The sequence below is a fragment of the Vigna angularis genome, chromosome 3, assembly GCF_016808095.1.
Source record: "Vigna angularis cultivar LongXiaoDou No.4 chromosome 3, ASM1680809v1, whole genome shotgun sequence".
NCBI classification, from domain to species: Eukaryota; Viridiplantae; Streptophyta; class Magnoliopsida; order Fabales; family Fabaceae; genus Vigna; species Vigna angularis.
In genome coordinates, this window is record NC_068972.1 from 804,289 (window position 1) to 823,758 (window position 19,470).

The window sequence follows — 19,470 nt, forward strand, 5'->3', positions numbered from 1 at the left end:
AAGTAAAGCATCCTGGGCACTCAGTTCATACACTCCTCTCCTCTGTGCTGGAATTCTCCCATGTTGGCTCCTCAAATCAGTGGAAGCCATATTTTCTATCACAGCAATGGCTTCATCAGCAGTCTTAAAAAGTACTGAACCACCAAAGGATGCGTCTAATATCATCTTTGTATGAGGTTGCAAACCATTACAGAAAGTTTGCACTTGCATTTCTAGACTGAATCCATGGCTGGGACACTTTCTCAATAAAGACTTGAATCTTTCCCAGGCTTCACATAGTGGTTCCTCTACTCCTTGTACAAAAGTAGCAATGGCAGCCTTCACCTCTGTGCTCTTTGATGGTGGAAAGAAGCGTGCTAGAAATTTGTATTCGACATCCTCCCAGCTCGTAAGACTTTGATTAGGCTGTGACTGGAGCCAAGCCTTTGCTTTGCCATTCAGCGAGAATGGGAAGAGTCTCATGTATAATGCTTCTTCATCCTCCCCTTGTACACCCATAGTACCACATAGCTCATAGAAAGTGACCAAATGAGCATGGGGGTCTTCATTGTCTAGGCCAGAAAATTGATTTGAACTGATGAGCTGGAGTAGAGCAGGCTTCATTTCTGCCAGCTTGTCACTCATAGTGGGCCTCACAATGCTTGAGAAATTTCTCGGGCTTGTGTAAGTGATTGAGTCCCCTATGGTTCTCCTTGGAGGTGGTCCTGCGCCAGCCATCCCGTTCACAGAAGAAGAATCAAATGATTCTATGACTTGATTGTTGAAAGGAAATGAAGATTGCAGGGCAGCTTGTTGACTTAGAGCTCGTTGTCTCCTTGTGTCACTATTGTTTCTACGAGCTGTTTTCTCGATCTCAGGATCCACAAGGAGTGGTTCAGATGACACAGTCCTCCTTGTACGAATGTTTCCCTGCATACACTAGAAAACAACCAAACTCGTGCCACAAGTTAGCCCAAAAATAAAGATAATAATTACACAAAATAGAAAATTATACACAAAAAGATAAAGCCTAAATCGGTTAAAAATCACACAAAAGTCTAGTTTAACACGGGTCCCCGGCAACGGCGCCAAAAACTTGTTGTGATTTTGGCAAGTGTACCAAATCGTTCAAGTAATAAAACCGGTAAGACCGGATATCGTTTCCCAAGAGACTCGTGTCCTAGACAATCGTATAATATCTAACTAATTTAGACTAAAGAATGATTCCATGTTTTTGTGGTTTTAGTGCAATTAAATTAAAGATAAAACATGAAGTGTAAAAATGATCTTTGATAATGCAAACACTTAGGAAATGCAAGATTAGAAATGATATGGAATGGTATTGTTGGGGATATGATTTCACCTACTTCACTCTTATGTATAGAAAATCACTTCCTCTTCATTAATTAGCCAATGTCAATCTTCTAATTTACTCAAACCCAATCCCTTGGTAGAGAGAGCCTAGACTTACTTCTTAAACTCCAATCCCTTGGAAAACCTAACAAGTTCATCTGCTTTAAGAATTGAGATTCAAGACAACCAAAGGTCCTAGTTCTATCCCTAGATACAATTTCCTTTAGGTGTTTAATCCAGTTCTAGATTCACCCAATATTTCCCAATATCAAGCAAACCCTAAAATCATGAAATGGTTGAATCAATCATACAAGCTTTAAGCAAAGGAATTAAACACTAACAATTAATCAAAGAGGCATATAATCATTCAAAACAACTGTAATTTACATAAGAGATCTGTGGTTACATCAATCCCCAACAATAATGAAACTAGCTCTCCATGAATGGAGAGCTTGATCTTACAACAAAGGTGGAAATGGAAGAAGGAGGAGGACCCAAGGATGAAGAAGGGCTGTTCCCACAGCTCCTAGCTCGCCTCTGGACGCTCCAATTGAGAGAATTTGTGTCTGGGATGCCAAAGATGCAAACCCCTTCGCGTTCCAGAACTAAATAAGCTGTTTCTGCCAGATCAGCAAAAGTGGCGCCCGGCGGCCCGACAGACAGGCGCCAGGCGCGCTCTCGGTCAGCATTGTCACGCCCGGCGCCGCCTAGGTCAGTAGGCGCCCGGCGTGACTCTCTGCAGCAGCCTGGTTCTTCATCTTTTCAGCTACTCTTCTCTCTTTTCTTGGGTTTTGGCAATGTTCTTTGGTGAGTATCTTCTCCCAGCTTCTTTGAATGGGGATTAGCCATCAAAAGGGCTAATTACAACTTATAACGTAATCACATACAAATACAAGAAATTGAGTTAAACAAGACTAAAAGTAAAGGAAGAGTTGACAAATTCCATCAATTTGATGTTGGATAATGAAGTAAAATTGGTCATTATCACTAGGTTTGCATGTCTAAGAAAACGAACGACTGAGTGAAGAGAAGGACTTACCAGCTCAGCTTCACAAACCGAACGGTTTATCTGGAAGCTCTTGACGCCGGAAGTGCTTCTACGGTGTCTGAACGGAGATCGAAGAAGAGAAAGGGTGAGATTTCGTAGAGAGAAGAAAGGGTTTTTAGAGAGAAGGAGGAGGAAATGGTTCGGAGATTTGGAGAAGAAGGTTGCATGCAGAGGGAGTGACATGAGTTTTGAAAAACTGAGTTTTGCTACTACCGTTAAGGAAGAACGACCTCTCCTCTGCCCACACCTGTCTCCCACTGTCTGATTTCCAGATCCTCTTCGTTTGACACATGACATCCGTTCAGAGGGATTTTGGATACGTTTTAAATGGATTCTGACACTTTTCAATAGAAAAATTACATTTAGAATATATGAATTTATTTTATAAATTTATTTACATAAACTGTGTTTAATAAATATAGCATTTATTTGTTTATTTTTATAATAAAACACAATTTCAGTGTAAATAATGAAAAAAAAATCAAAAGGCATAATTCGAGTAAAAATCAATAAGAAAACAGAGTATGAAAGGAAGTTTTATATACCAAATGCTATTTTTCATTATTCAAAATAAAATTAAAAAAATTTTAAATTATAGTTAGATATTCTTTCGAGACAAAGTCCTAGTTCCACCGATCTAATTTTATCTATTTTTTTCTTTTTCATAATTTCTTTTTAAAAAAAATCTAAATTTTCCAAAGCCACATCTATCCAAATAAATTGAGTTAATTAGTAACACGTGACATGTTTTATATTTATCAGCAGGCGGGACATGTTGAAGCGAAATTTTAGATAAATCATTGTGTTTTCGTTTTCCAACACGCACACAATGTCTATCATCGTTGATAACAACTTTGCTTATGCTAATTTTATAGTGATATGATGAAATTATGTGACTGTGGAGGTAGGTAGTTCACGGATTACCAAAACTCAATTATGGGAGAACCAGATCGACCAATAACACACGTACTCTTTCATTTACTTTAATCTTATTTTTTTTTTTAAAAAAGCAAAAGTGGAGGACACTCCATTCCAAACAAGTTGTTATTTAGTTCAATCTAGTATGATTCATAATTTAATTTGGTTTACTTATTAAATAAGACAAAAAAATTAATTTTAGTCCAACTTATTATAAGTTGATGAATTAAATAGATGGATTAACTTGTTCATTTAATTATATTTTTTTAATTTAAAAAAAATTCATAATGTTTCAATTTAAATATAAAAAATGATATTAAATTTTAGAGATAATTCAAAATAAAAGAATAATACAATTTAAAATCATCATAAACTCTAAAAACAATCAAAAAATAAATATAAAAATACTTGGATTGATAAATCAATTCAATTCATTATATATTCAACTTAGACGAGTCATATTTTTAATGAATCAGACTTAATGTTAACTCGTATTAAAATTTCATTTTTCTTTTAATCTAGCGTAAATTAAACTTTTAATAGGTCATATTGAGTTCTCATTATTTGAAATTAAAGTTAATAACAGTATTATAGTTTATTTATGCACATATTTATTTTTATTCAGAAAATATGTTGTGGGTGAACAATATAAAAAAAGACCTTTAAAAAAATTAAGATGTATGAAGAGTTAGGTAGACGAGATGGTTAAACCCTATATTTCTTACACATCTAATGTGGGAAATGAATACTGTATTTAACTGCAAAATGCAATAACAAACAAAATTTAACTCAACCATCAATATAGGTAAACCACTCACACATGTATTTATTAAAGGTATCAGCATGTCTGTCTGAATAAACAATAGAAGCTTAAGAAGACATTATGAATTTTAAATTACAAGTATTTAAGGAACCACTTTGGTTAAATCACTCTTACTAATTAGTATACATTTTAGATTATGTATTTTTTTAATTTTTAATTTTGACACAATTAAAATTTGTTTATATTTTCAATTTTTGAAACAGTTGATATTTAAAATTTAAAAATAAATCAATATAATTTTATTAATCAAATTGTATTAAAATTATATTAAATTTTTTTAGCGTGTTTAAGCAAATATTTAAACTGTATATACTTAGTTTAACATATTTTAATTTAAAAATAAGTCTAGAATATTATTTAATATCTAAAAAAATTAATATAGTTAAATTAAAAGAATGATATTAATTTATTTTTAAAATTTGAAATAGTAACAAATTTCAGTTTCAGGACAAATTAAAAAAGTAAAACATATTTAACATTTTTTTTATATTTTCTCAATCATTTACCACCTAAAATAAAACAATTAAAAATAATTATTTCAAAATAAAAGTAGTTGGTTTGCATTATGATTATAGAAAAAGAAAAGAGCACTATATGGTTTTTATTATATTGTATTGCTCAATTATATATGAAATATATATGAGTAATTTATAATGCGTTAATGTGTGTATAATTATTATTTTTTAGTTGTGAAAGTTTTTCTTTTTTTAATTTTAAAATATTTTAAAATATAATAAGAATGTGAAATATGTACATTAATTAATTAAAAATTATATATATATATATATATATATATATATATATATATTTGAATATAATAAAAAAATATTTCTATAGTTAATCTTTTTGAAAAATGTATTTCTTTTATTTATAATAAAAAATATGGACTTGAAAATACAAATAAAAAATAATAACTAATAAAAAAAAATAAACATAATATATTTAATATATATATATATATATATATATATATATATATATATATATATATATATATATATGGTTTAAATATTTACCTTTGTCAAAATATTTTAAATTGATCTTTTAAGTTTTATTTATTTTTTATATTGCATACTTGCAAGTTGAAAGATGGGAATAAGTGAATGGAATTAAAATTCTTGTAACTTGCTATAAGTTTGTCTCTAATTATTATTACCATAAGGAGACATCAGCCATTTTATTTTATAAAACAGTTTTCCCTCTTCTTACCATCCATTTTGGATGGACTAAAAACCCTGTGACTTTGGTGTACTTTTGCATCATTCCTTCATTTCTGAAACCAAACAAATGGAAGAGGAAACACATTCTACAGTTTTTTTCCTTTCTCCCTTTTTGCTCGCTGCCATTTTCAATTGTCCAGAACAGAGGATTAGACAATGTATTCAAAATATTATGGTATGCATGTCATGCTCTTTCACATACAATGTCATCAGATATGCTTCGTATAGTTTGTTTCACATGGCTAGGAAGAAGACAATAAAAAATGGTTTGACATAAACAAACAGATGTAAAAGCTACGATAACATGACAGTAAAGCAACTTGGTATAGTATAGTATAATTATATATTATATTTATGCACTAAAATGAGATTGTCTTTGCCATTATGTAACGTAAAGGAATTTCACACAAAGTGAGTGCCTTAAAATGGTGAAATAGTCTATACTATTATCTTGTCTGTTGCGTACATTTAATGATTCTTACCTTACCTGCATATGTCTGTTTCTTACAGCGTCAGATTTCTCGGATTTTTCTTAACCTTAACTACTCCAATAATCATGTTTGTGACATTCACGTTCTCTTTAATGCTTTTCTCTCTCAGCGCTTCAAAGGCCAACAATTCCTCAAGGCCCTACCAGAGCTATGGGGTTGTTATGCACACCCACATCATCATCATCGTCTTCCTCCAATGCTGTTCCAACTTTGTTCCTCATTTGTTGTGCATTCTTTGTTTCTCAAGCTTTTGGGGCGAGAACTCCGCATCCAGAGACGTTTCTTCCCTTCATCTGGCCTCTGCCTGAAAAATTCAGCTATGGCAATGAGACTCTTTCTGTTGATCCTGCTCTCTCGCTCTCTGGCAATGGTGCTGCCTCTAACATTGTTCGAGAGGCTTTTGAAAGATACAAAGGGATCCTGTTCAAGCATGGTGACAGGTTCGGTTTTCTCAGAACACTGAGGTCTGCCTACGATGTTAGCAAATTGAGTATCATTGTTCATTCCAACAGTGAGGAGGTGTTTTTTTTTTTTTCAATTTTGTTTTTCCTTTCCGGGTATTCGTCAAGTTTGGATTTTGAGATTGGGAACTCGTGTTGCAGCTTCAACTTGGAGTGGATGAAAGCTACAATTTGTTCGTTTCAGGAGCCCAGCCGCTTTCTGGTGCTGGAGGGGTCACAATTGAGGTGTGGTTTGTTTTTTACATGACTATTTGTTATTCCATTCTAATATTCAATGAGATCGTGTTGCTGTGTGCTTCAAATCTGAAGGTTATGCTGTCCCTTTCCCTTCCTGAATACTATATAAAGTATTTCACTTTTATGTGTGCATTTGTTAGTTTAATGCCATCATTTTCTGCTCCATGAACTAGTCAACCAATCCGTCAGCACTATACTAAAATGCATAAACCAGCAATTGGAGTGTAGTGGAAAACACTGATTGATTGAAGTCTTTTGTTATTAGGATAACAAGATGATTGATAAAGACTCTTGTGGTGGTGTGCTTCATTTTTTATGTTTATTGGACATATTGCAATGTGTCGTATATTTATTTAATCTCAGTAATCTGTGGATGATCATTAGTCATCTAATTTTTTATTTTGTCTTCTGTAGGCAAATACTGTTTTTGGTGCACTGCGTGGATTAGAGGTATGTATAGAGTTTGCAACTCAATTCAGCTCCAACCTTTTCTGCCTCGCGCTTTTGCTGTTCAGCATGAAATGGAGAAATGAAAGGAGTTGTAGATACTTGATAATTCTGGCTAAATTCAGATGTTTACTTTTTAGATAACTATTAAATTGTGTGCAATCTTCATTTTTCACAATTGAGAATTAAAGTTTGTGTTTTCTCCATATGATTGGCAAAGTCTGTTATCTGTTCTGTTTATGTTTATTGGGCAAGATGTCAGCAGTTTGAAAGAATGTAGTGCCTGTCACTCTTAATCTTTGAAATTATGAACTAACATTAGCATGTAAAACTATTGGTATGTAGACAGTAAGTTGCTTAAACTCAATTTTATTATATTGTTTAACTTGAAATTTAAAAGTGAACTATGCTTGTTTTTGTGTTTCTCAGCATGCATTGTGGCACACATGAATCACTACTTCCTGAACTTGTTATGTTGTGTATGACCTATCCTTAATATCTTTTTCTGATTTAATCTGTGATGCACCAGACATTCAGCCAGTTGTGTTCTTTTGATTATACAACTAAAAAACTACAAATAAGCAAGGTACCATGGTCTATCCGAGATAAACCTAGATTTCAATACCGTGGGCTTCTGTTAGGTGAGTCAAGATTTTTCCGATGAGAGCAATACGTGTTTATGTTCTATGTTTTAAGGCTCTATTAACACTTATGTTGTTTTTTTATTCTTTTTTATTTATTTCGTAGATACATCAAGACATTATTTACCAGTTAACGTAATTAAGCAGACAATTGAAGCTATGTCCTACGCTAAACTTGTAAGATAAAAGTCATAATAAGTTTACTTTCTTTAGCATTCCTCTGTTTATGACAGTTGGAAAGAAAACAAGTGTATCCTAATTCCTAACTAGCATACCATGCTACTTTGTTTCATGTAATGCTTATGTAAAAAAATTGAACACGGTAGAATGTTCTACATTGGCACATCATAGACGAACAATCATTTCCTCTTGAAGTGCCTTCTTATCCAAATTTGTGGAAAGGTTCATACTCAGAGTGGGAACGTTACACAATAGAGGATGCACATGATATAGTCAAGTAAGACTCACCTTATTTCCATCTCCTACAAATGTACCATCTTTAATTTTTTTAAATCATGCAAAGTTTATTGGCTACTTCTTCAAAATAATACTAAAGAAATGTTGATCAATTGATCTATGCTTTTTATTAAATTGTTACTTTCCAGTTCATCTTTGAGTTGGCTTTCTTAATCTAACCCGGACTAATACTGTATTCTCTTTTCGTGTTTTCACTTTGCCTCGATGTAAAGCTTTTCCAAAATGAGAGGTAACGTATCTTCAAATCCTTTTCAAGTTTCTGCTTCATATTATTCAGAGCATTTTGAATTATAGGTGGTGATTTTATATTTTTTGGGTTTTTCCTTTTCCTTTTGTGCCTCCCATCTTTCTCAGTACCGAGCAAGATAATGAATATCTTCTGGGTTTATCACAGGCATAAATGTGATGGCGGAAGTGGATGTCCCTGGTCATGCAGCATCATGGTACAGAGTTTGTGTGATGTTCATACTTTTTTTCCTGGGATGATAATCTGGTAGATTTATAAACTTATAATAACGTCTTGAAAATGGTGCTGCATGAAAACCTCAGTTTCTTTTACTTTATCTATTTACATAGATATTTCTTTCAAGAAATACTTATGTTTTCCAAAGAAAGTTAAAGCTTTCTTGCTATGGATTGGATGCAGCTGTGTCATGAAAATTTGCTCCGAATGGATTCCTATGTCTTGACATTAGACATTGCTTTTGAAAAGTTTTATTTTGGCATTGATCTAATCATTTTACGAATTTGAACTTCAATTGGATGCTCCAAAAATTTAACATATGACAAATTTTCTAGAGCAGAAATAAATTAACTTTTCTCTGTTCTTCATTTCTGTTTAGGGGTGTTGGATATCCTGATCTTTGGCCATCACCCTTCTGTAAGCAGCCACTAGATGTTTCGAAGAAGTTTACTTTCGATGTCCTGTCTGGTATTCTTACAGGTTAAGTCTCTATAAAACATGCATCCCTTTATTTAGCTTATATCTTCTTCCATTCTACCTTGAATCTTGCAGAAGTATCAGTATTATGGAGTTTGTCAAAACCACTCTTTGACAATACCAAGTAATGCTCATATCTTTCCCTAGTATGTAATCTGATCTAAAAGAAATAACTTTCTTTCATTCTCCTTTTCTAAATATTGCAGATATGAGAAAAATATTCCCATTTGAACTATTTCACTTGGGTGGTGATGAAGTGAATACAGGTCAGTGTGCAATTCTTTCTTCTCGCAGCTTGACATAAAAGCTCAAAATTGGCGTTTTATGTCTATAACTGGCACCAACCTTTTGTTGTTCACTCTTGTTGAATAAGTTATTGAGGCAAAGTTTTTATTTTAGTTGGATAAAAAAGTAAAAACAGTAGAAGCACACGAACTATCATGGTTTGCCCATTATATTTTTAAAACGTGTATCACCTTGTGAGGTAGTACTGACTTCTGAACATTTTATAATAATCATAATATAAAGTAGATTTTGGTTTGGTGTTACTTTTGAGCTATTTTGTATGAACGCTAACTTGATAAGTAATTGTAATTTATTTTGACAGATTGCTGGACTAATACTTCTGCAGTGAATAAATGGTACAAATCTTAACCTGTTGTACACATTCATTACATTATATACGGTAATTTCTGTGGCCTAGGCCGGTAAAGACATTGAGTTATCGTGCTATGGAAACTCAAAATATGAACTTGTGGATGTTTTTTTCCCTCTTTGAATCTGAGGCCGAGAAAAAGTATTTCAGAAGACATTCTACCTTCATTTTTTTTTCTCAGCCACTCAGCTTTTAGTTGTGAATTAAGACGATGGTCAAACTTCCAGAAAATTAAGCGTGGTGATCCATGATTTTGATAGATTGTCAATCAATCAAGCACATTGTTCAGTTGTGATTATATCTCCAATGCAGGCTAAAGAACAAGAACATGACTGCTGAAGATGCCTATGAATATTTTGTACTAAAGGCTCAAAACATAGCACTCACAAAAAAATGGAGTCCGGTAAACTGGTATGATTTGTGTATTCATAATACAAAATAGCATTTATACCCTTAATTTATCCTTGATGACCCTAGTTTTGAAACATTACTTCAAATTCCAATAGTTCTTAAACTGTTAGCATGTTTTTAAGATTGACCTTTTTTTATTGAACTTCTCAGGGAAGAAACCTTCAATACTTTTCCATCTAAGCTCCATCCGCGGACTGTAGTGCATAACTGGTGAATTTCTGCCTAAGTAAAATTTTGTTTTTATATGAAACTTGATGATCTCAGTTTCAGAAATAAGAATTCCAAGTAAATACTGTAGGTTGGGCCCTGGGGTTTGTCCAAAGGCTGTTGCAAAAGGTTTCAGGTGTATTTTCAGTAACCAAGGTGTATGGTATCTCGACCATCTAAATGTACCTTGGGAAGTTGTCTATGATGCTGATCCACTTGAAGGAATTCAGAAAGCTTCAGAGAAAAAACTAGTAATTGGAGGAGAAGTCTGTATGTGGGGCGAGACAGCTGATACATCAGACGTTCAGCAAACAATATGGCCTCGAGCAGCAGCAGCAGCAGGTTTGCTTCATTACTAATGCAAAGTTGTTCACCATTCTTGTATTGTTCTTTTTTCCAGTTTTAGTATTGAAGCATAATCATCCCCTATGAATTGACACAGCTATGCTTTGTTTAGAAACATGTAAAGGCATATTTATAAACTATAATCAGGCATGTAAAGGACTCATGTATTCACCATTGCTTGTTTCCGACAGAACGATTATGGAGTCCTAGAGATTTTACTTCAGGAAAACATGCTAAAGGAACAGCACTGAAAAGGTTGCAATACTTCAGATGTCTCTTGAATAGACGTGGGGTTGCAGCTGCTCCTGTCACAAATTATTATGCCAGAACTCCTCCTGATGGTCCAGGCTCATGCTTGGTGCAGTAAAGTTATTCATCTGTGCATGTCTAGACTATTGTGAATGTAAACTCATGTTTATCTAGCTAGGGGTTAGTGAATGATAGATATTTGTGGTTCATTGACAGCATTCATAGTGTAAGTTATTGTCCAATTCAATAAACAATACCTGTTCACCTGTTTATCTGTTTCCAAATGCAAATTTTGTGGTTATGACTGATTTCAGTGATGTTGATTTCCATTTCTAAAATTTAACATGGCATCGTAGCATTTGAACCAATGGTGTTGGTGAGAAATTTGACAGATGAGTATGGAAGATCACAGTGATCAGAGCATGCCTGTGTTTGTTTCTGGTCATTTAACCGATGGATTTGCGAGTGGCAAGAGTATTTCCTTCGGTAAAAAGCAAAACAATTTAACAACAGCGGGTGGTGGTGACGATGAAGCTTCCAGCAGTTGCGCTTGGCGGAAGAAGACAAAGTGTGACGGCAGCTGAGTGGAGGATCCCGAAGAAGAAGATCATCTTAAAGGAAAAAGTTTTTTTTCGATTTAAACTAATTCCTCATTCATAATTTATTTCGATTTAATTTTTATTAATTTCATTTTAATATAATTTCTTCATTTTACTAATTATATTTTATATTAAATTATTTTTATGACTAGGATTAAAATAATAATTATATAATTTTTTCAATTAAAATAATGTTTTTAACCTATCAATCTCATTTCATCATTTTAATTAACTTTTATAAAAATTTCTCTCAATTCTTTTATTATTATTTTTCTAATTCAAATAATTTCACTTTTATCTTTTTTTTTCTCTCATTTTCATATTTAAAAACAAACACAGATTTATAAATTTTTAGAGATCAATTTAGAATCTATAATAATATGTAACTAAAATTTTGGCGTAAATTAATTTAAATTTTAATTAACATATTAATTATATTCTTTTATTAATAAGAAAAATTATTCTAAATATTACTAATTTTTAATTTATAAAATGATACCTAATTTAAATAATTTTACTTGCACGAGTTATGAATGAAAGCCACGCCTCTCGCCCTCTCTGCTATTTTCAGCCTCGTGGTCCAGTCCAGTGGGTTCGTCCGGGTCCTCGGTTCCCTGTGGCACACAAATTCTTTTATTATTTTACTAAAATATAATTAGTAAAATGAAGAAATTATATCAAAATAAAATGAAGTTAATAAAAATTAAGTCGAAATAAATTATGAATGAGGAATTAGTTTAAATATAGTAATAATATTATTATCATTATTATTATTATATTATATATTGTTGTACACCTAGGGCTTCTTTTTCCTTATTACACTTTTTATTATTTTTATTTACACTTATAAATACAATTTTTATAGGATGAAAAGCATGTTATGATGAAAAATATGATATAAATACTAACTTAAGATATATACTTTTTCCGTGAAGAAGAAGGATTGAAAAACCAAAACACTAAAAGAAGCGGCTCACTAAAAAACCGCTGAAACTAAATTTTTTAAAAAATAAATAAAAATCTTAACTGCCGCTATGTCTAAAAAACCGATGAAAGTTTATTTTAAAAAAAAATAAAACTTAGTTACGGTTTTTTATTAAACTGCAGGAAGTTAAGGCAGGTTTTTAAAAACCACCCCAAAATAACCCGTAACCCCTATTATAATATATTATTTTTGTAGTGATGATACTTACATATATGGACGTTTGATCCTTTACACCATGTAAAAAATATATACAATGCCGCTAATTTCGTATTAAAATATTCTTTTAACCCATTAGTTAATGAGAAAATCATATCGTCCCTAATAAAATACTAACTTAAGATATATACTTTTTTTTGTGTGAGTAAATAAAATTCTGATATTCGTTAATAATACGTTTTTCAAAACTCTAATTCTAAATGATCATATAAACAACCCAAAAGGTTACGAAAAAATGATTGTAGATGCGAAAAACAACTACACGTTGTAAATATAAAGAGACAGAAACGATTATGCTGTCCCATTAAATTTTGCACACTATACTTTATCTATTCATTTATTTATTTTCTTCGTTCTTGGCCATGCATACGTTTCACTTTCTTTCTGGAGTGGTTAATAAGCAATGAAAGAAAACCTTTCCAAATTCCAAACTCACCACAAATATGAATTTCATTATTTATATATAGCTGTCGACAATCACTTGTAATAGAGCATAACACCTAATCTATGAGCATGGCATCTTCTTCCTCCAAATTGACTCTGAAATTGCTTATCGACGCTAAGCGTGAGAAGGTCCTGTTCGCAGAAACATCAAAAGCGGTTATAGACTTTCTATTTAACTTGCTCTGCTTGCCCATCGGTACTGTCATAAGGATTCTCAACAAGAATCAAATGGTTGGCTGCTTAGCCAATCTCTATCGAAGTGTTGAAAATCTGGATGAAACTTACATGCAACCAGACCTGCATAAGGATCTACTGTTGAAACCAAGTGCCTCCGTTTCTTCACAAATCTCTGGCCTTCTTCCTTCAGTTAATGACAGTTCTTCCAACAACTCCACGAATGTGTTCTACCGGTGCCCAAATCACTCTGGTCGCGTCACATGTGATAACACCACTCGTTGTCCTAGTTGTGGGTCATCTATGAACTCGGAATTGATTTTTGTTGGTGAAAAGGTTGCAAAGGAAATTTCTGCCGTCAAGAGTGGTTTTGTGAAAGAGGTTGTAACTTACATGGTGATGGATGATTTAGTGATTCAGCCCATGTCAAGCATATCAAGCATTACCCTACTTAACAAATTCAACGTCAAAGAGGTTGGCTCCCTGCAGGAAAAGGTGGTCGAGTTGGACATGAACCAGGCATGTTTTGTTTATAAAATATGCAGATATAATTATCGCTACTTAGGTTTAAAATATCTTAAATTTACTTGTAATTCAATATGCACAAACCAAAGGGTTTTGTGAACTAATAATGCATCATGGTTCATTAATTTATTTTCTTCATATTATAGGGCGTGAATCTTCTGAAGGCTTCCCTGCAGTCGAAGACGGTTTTGACAGATGTTTTTCTCAGGAATCACTCTTCGGCATAGGGTTTTACGGTGTGATTACTAATAATACTTTATTTTAAGTCAATAACCAATGCATATGGAGTTGTAGTCTTGGACTATATAAAACAGTATATTTATAATTATTGTCCTAAAATATTCTCTTCCTTTTTCGTTGGAAACAGTCAAATAATTCTAGGCGCGGAGGGATTTAAATTGTGATCGATTACCTTTTAAATTGAGTATAATATATGTAACATTTTTAAATTGTAAAAAAAACTGTTAGATTACCCAATTAATTCTATAAAGCTAAGACATCTCTTTAATCATAATTATATATGCTAACCATCAACCATCATAAAATCAATTTTAAACCATAGAATGGAAAATTAGACAGGGAGAAAAGAAGAGAAACTTTCCCGGGAAATTCATAAGTTGGTGCCCTACAAAATTTTTAACTAGTTTGGAAGTTAAATTTTCTTTCCAAGACAAGGCATTGGAAAATCTTTGTTTTACTTTTAGAATCTTGAAGAGACTGAAGAATTAAAAAGTGTAGAAAAAGTTTACTTTTTCAAGAATAATAAACTTAAATTGCATAATTTAAAATTCAACTTTCAATTTTAATCATACTTTTGTTAAATATTTTCGGAATATTTAACGTTGTGTTTGTTTCAAAAGATGATACGGTGGAAGGAAATCTGCGAAGATAGATTAGAGTAAATATTACTGTTCGCTTAAACGAAAGCGAAAGAGATGGATTAGAGTGAATATTGCATTCAAAACGAGACAGAGGTTGTGGAGGTTGAAGACACACTAAACTTTGAACCCGTGGAACTCGAGAAATACCAAAACCCAACCCGCAATTAATTATAAGGGAGATGAAATCGAGTCCATCTTATGTAAAAAATTACGAAGAAGTCGTATTTGGTTATAACGCATACGTATTTGATTCTAATACAGGCGTATTCAGTTCTAACATAGACGTATTTAGTTTCAAGTAGGTGTATTTGGTTCCATTGTAGACTTATTTTTACAAAATATTATATTTTAAAAATAATTAATTCACTTGTAAATATAATTTTTTAATCATTTAAAAAAAATTATTTTTCTCCTTATAATAATTTTTACAATTATACATATTATTAACTATTATCGCTTTATATTACTTTTACTACTTAAAACATTTTGGTAATCTTCAATTTCTGTCTGTTAAATCATATTTTTATCTGTAGTTAAATCTTACACTAATTTTATAAAATTTATTTTTAAATCCACTTCCACTCACCTCCAAATCCCTTTAAAAAAAATAACAATCAATTTATTCTCAAATTCTCTCCAATTCATTTAGTTTCACTTTCCCAAATTCATCTTTCAATGTGACAAAGTATTCAGGGAATCTTATTATGTTTGCAGTGAATTTGAGTTTTTAATTATTTGTATTTCATTTAAATAGTAAGATCTAAAACAAAATTTTACTTGAAGAAGATTATGTGTGATTTTGACAGTAGTTTTGAAAGTACAATTCCTATTTTCGTGTGTATGCACTTTTGTTCTTATTTATTTTTGAAAATAAAAAGCATTTTACATTTCTTTCGTATTTAACAAGGGTGGATGTAAGTATGATACCAAATAACATGGGCAAATTTGTTAACTTTGCTAGTTTTATACGAAAAAGGAAACTTTTGAACCCCTTTTAGCAAAACTCAGAATCTCTAAGAAAAAAAGAAGTTAAATACGCAAAAATGTGAGCATACTATATTTTAGGATTAAGTATGTTTTTAGTCCTTGGCCGTTTCTGGTTTTAGTCTCTCTTTCAAAATAAGGTATAATTTGGTTCTAAAAACATATTTAATCCTATATTTTATGATTTTTTTCTACAATTCTAATAATTTTATTATGTTATGGTAATTCGTTATATTTGAATAATTTTGTTGTGTTACGATATTACAAGATATAAAATAAAGGGTAATGATACTTTAACAACATTTTTTTATAATATTTTAATAATATTGTTTACTTGTTATTTTGTTATTGGTCCAAAATTACTCCCCAATCAATAATAATAAAAATCATAAATACTAACATAAACCAATTATAAAATGACACGTAAATGTTGTTAAAATATTGTCAATTAAGTTTTAATTTTAACCGCTTCTTACCTCGAAGACACGAAAAGTAACTGCACATCGTAAGTATAAATAGACCAGAGACGATCACGCTGTCCCACTAAATTTTGCATGCCTATTTATTGATTGATATGATTTCTTTTTGTTGTTGGCCATGCATGCCGTTTCACTTGCATGAGTAGTTAGGAAGCAATGAAAGAAAACCTTGATTCAACACCAGAGCTATCACCTTGATTCATAATTTATGGGTAAGTGTTAATTTAATTTTGAAAAAGTTTTTCTTTAAGAAATTATTTCACGTGGTGGTAAATAATATTCCAATTTCCAATCTTTTTCTCTTTTAAATACTAGGATGAAGGTTAAAATATATATTTTTATTACAAAAATTTAATTAATTTTTAATCTAAAATTATATATTTTATTATAAAATCTAATATATTGTAATTTTATTATATTTAAATTAATATTTTTATATGTACTTATTATTATGTTATTAAATAAAATATATAATATATAATTTAACATAGTTATTGATTATAATTTATTTATTAATTTTATAATTTTTTAAAGTAAAAATTTATAATACTTAATAAAACAGTAATCATAGTAATAAAATTTCAGACATAATAAATAAACATGAAGTTTAATCAATGTGAGGATATATAGTTTATTGATTCTATCTACAAAAGTGATCGTAGATACGAAAAACAACTACACGTTATAAAGAGACAGAAACGATTACACTGTCCAATTAAATTTTGCACACTACTTTATCGATTCATTTATTTATTTTCTTTCTGGAGTATTTAATACGCAATGAAAGAAAACCTTGACTCAACGTAATGGCTACCTCTCGATCCAAATTCCAAATTCATCACAAATATGAATTTCATTATTTATATATATAGCTGTGGAAAGTCACATTTAGGTTAAGACCTGTAATAGAGCATAACACCTCATCTATCAGCATGGCATCTTCTTCCTCCAAATTGACTCTGAAATTGCTCGTCGACGCTAAGCGTGAGAAGGTCCTGTTCGCAGAAGCATCAAAAGCGGTTATAGACTTTCTATTTAACTTGCTCTGCTTGCCCATCGGTACTGTCATAAGGATTCTCAACAAGAATCAAATGGTTGGCAGCTTAGCAAATCTCTATCAAAGTGTTGAGAATCTGGATGAAACTTACATGCAACCAGACCTGCATAAGGATCTACTGCTGAAACCAAGTGCCCCCATGTCTTCACGAATCACTGGTCTTCTTCCTTCCGTTAATGACACTTCTTCCGACAACTCCTCGAATTTGTTGTATAGGTGCCCAGTTCACTATGGTCGCATCACATGTGATAACACCACTCGTTGTCCTGAATACAACTGTACTAGTAATATGACCTCTGTCGTGCCTTTTGTTGGTGAAAAGGTTGCAAAAGTTATTTCTACCGACAAGAGTGGATTTGTGAAAGAGGTAGTAACTTACATGGTGATGGATGATTTAGTGATTCAGCCCATGTCAAACATATCGAGCCTTACCCTACTTAACAAATTCAACGTCAGAGAGGTTGGCGCCTTACAGGAAAGGGTGGTCGAGTTGGACATGAACCAGGCATGTTTTTGTTTATAAAATATGGAGATGTCATTTTTTCTTTTAGGTTTAAAATATCTTAACTTCTAATTTAATATGCACAAAGTAAAGGGTTTGGGGAATCTCTTACACATATGTTTTAGTTTTCTTTTTTTATTTTCGTTAACTAGTAATGCATCATGGTTCATTAATTTATTTTCTTCATATTATAGGGCGTGAATCTTCTGAAGGCTTCTCTGCAGTCGAAGACAGTTTTAACTGATGTTTTTCTCAAGAATCATTCTTCGCCATAGGGTTTCACACAGAGTAATATCTTATTTTAAGTCAATAACCATTGGATGGAATTGTGGTCTTATTTATGGTGTATAGACGGTTAAATATGTATTAAAAATAAGAACTTTAGCTTTACCTCAATTTTAAAAAGCAGATAATGTTTCAACTTATTTATATACTTTAAATTAATCTTATTTTTAATGGGTAGAATATTTTTAATTCATCCTTTTAAACTAATGTATATAAATCTAATGGATATATCTCATATTTATATATATAGTATGTGAAATTAGATATTAGTATGAAACAATATATTCAACAAAAAGTTTAAGATACGATCTTATTATGGCAAATAACACAAAAGAATACCTTTAAAAAAAATTGAATTTTAATTACATTTATGTGGGTGGTGATAGCATCATAACAAGACCAATTTTTAATTGCATTAAGTCCTAACTTGATATGACGCTTTATTTTAATTGACTTTTTTTTCTCGAAAATAGGCGATGAAACGAGTAATTTTAAAAAATAATCGTCAATATTTTATATTTTTGTTTTACAATTCTAATATTTTTATTATGTTGTGATAATCAACAAGCAATGAAAGAAAACCTTGATTCAAATCGCAAACTCGTCGACAAGTTAAGATCTGTAAAAAACAGTGTTGGTTAAACTTAAATTGACAGCTTTAATGAGTATTTAATGTGTTAAGAGTTATGAATATGCGTTTCACAAATTTCAGTCCTGATTAATCATTTTATATTATAAATTGGTTAGGTAAATTGTGTAAAGTTTAGTTTTCTGGTTCATGTTTTTCATTTTATATTTTTGTTTTTCTGTTTGAAACAGGGTGGGGATCTGCTCAAGGCTTCTCCAGAGTCGAAGATGGTGTTGACAAGTGTTTTTCTCATGAACCGCACATTATTCCTTAAAAAATCAGTTTCCATTGTTTTACGTTTTGGTTTGGAAGTTTATGGCAACATTATGTTTCTGTGCTTTTCATAATTTTATGTTATAAAAACATTATGTTTGAAATTCATTTACTCAGTCCTACAAAATGCGAGGAAAATAGTGTGGTATATGGGTATCAATTTTTATTTTCGCGTCCATTTTTATCTTCTGATCGTATATCTTAGGAAGATTGTTGTTTCTTACTTCATTTCTACAGTGTGGTGAATGATGGTACAAATTCTCATAAAACACAATTTCTCTTTTTCTTTAATGTGGTTAGATCCCTTGAGAGGAGAATTTTGAAAATTATTTTTTCCTTTTCGTACCTTTTTGGAACACATGTATCTTCTACCATATTTTATTTTGCATATAAAGATTTAACACTTGCAATAGTACGCCCCTTTCGGTTGGTATCTTCAATTATAATATGTGTAATAAACTTTAGAAATAACATTTGTTTGTGTTTGAGTTTCTCTTGTTTGTAACCAGTTTAGGATGACAATAGTTTCTCAATCA

The 19,470-nt window shown here is 31.5% G+C and overlaps 3 protein-coding genes across 3 annotated transcripts; all 3 read left to right on the forward strand.

Annotated features, from left to right (window-relative positions):
- Positions 1–5,898: 5,898 nt before the first annotated feature.
- On the forward strand, positions 5,899–11,210 carry LOC108326537 (beta-hexosaminidase 1). Its single transcript, XM_017560096.2, has 15 exons — positions 5,899–6,351; positions 6,435–6,518; positions 6,945–6,980; positions 7,507–7,618; positions 7,725–7,795; positions 7,945–8,075; positions 8,308–8,324; positions 8,490–8,538; positions 8,938–9,038; positions 9,242–9,301; positions 9,643–9,676; positions 10,003–10,101; positions 10,252–10,311; positions 10,400–10,650; positions 10,845–11,210. Exons 1-15 carry the CDS (start codon positions 5,983–5,985, stop codon positions 11,018–11,020), a joined length of 1,650 nt encoding a protein of 549 aa, XP_017415585.1. The 5' UTR covers positions 5,899–5,982; the 3' UTR covers positions 11,021–11,210.
- Positions 11,211–13,215: 2,005 nt separating this feature from the next.
- Positions 13,216–14,072, forward strand: LOC108324845 (uncharacterized). The gene is made up of 2 exons (XM_017557771.1): positions 13,216–13,839; positions 13,992–14,072. The coding sequence occupies exons 1-2, from the start codon at positions 13,216–13,218 to the stop codon at positions 14,070–14,072; spliced, it is 705 nt and encodes a 234-aa protein (XP_017413260.1).
- Positions 14,073–17,121: 3,049 nt separating this feature from the next.
- LOC108324844 (uncharacterized) lies at positions 17,122–18,023 on the forward strand. Its single transcript, XM_017557770.1, has 2 exons — positions 17,122–17,751; positions 17,943–18,023. Exons 1-2 carry the CDS (start codon positions 17,122–17,124, stop codon positions 18,021–18,023), a joined length of 711 nt encoding a protein of 236 aa, XP_017413259.1.
- Positions 18,024–19,470: the final 1,447 nt, after the last annotated feature.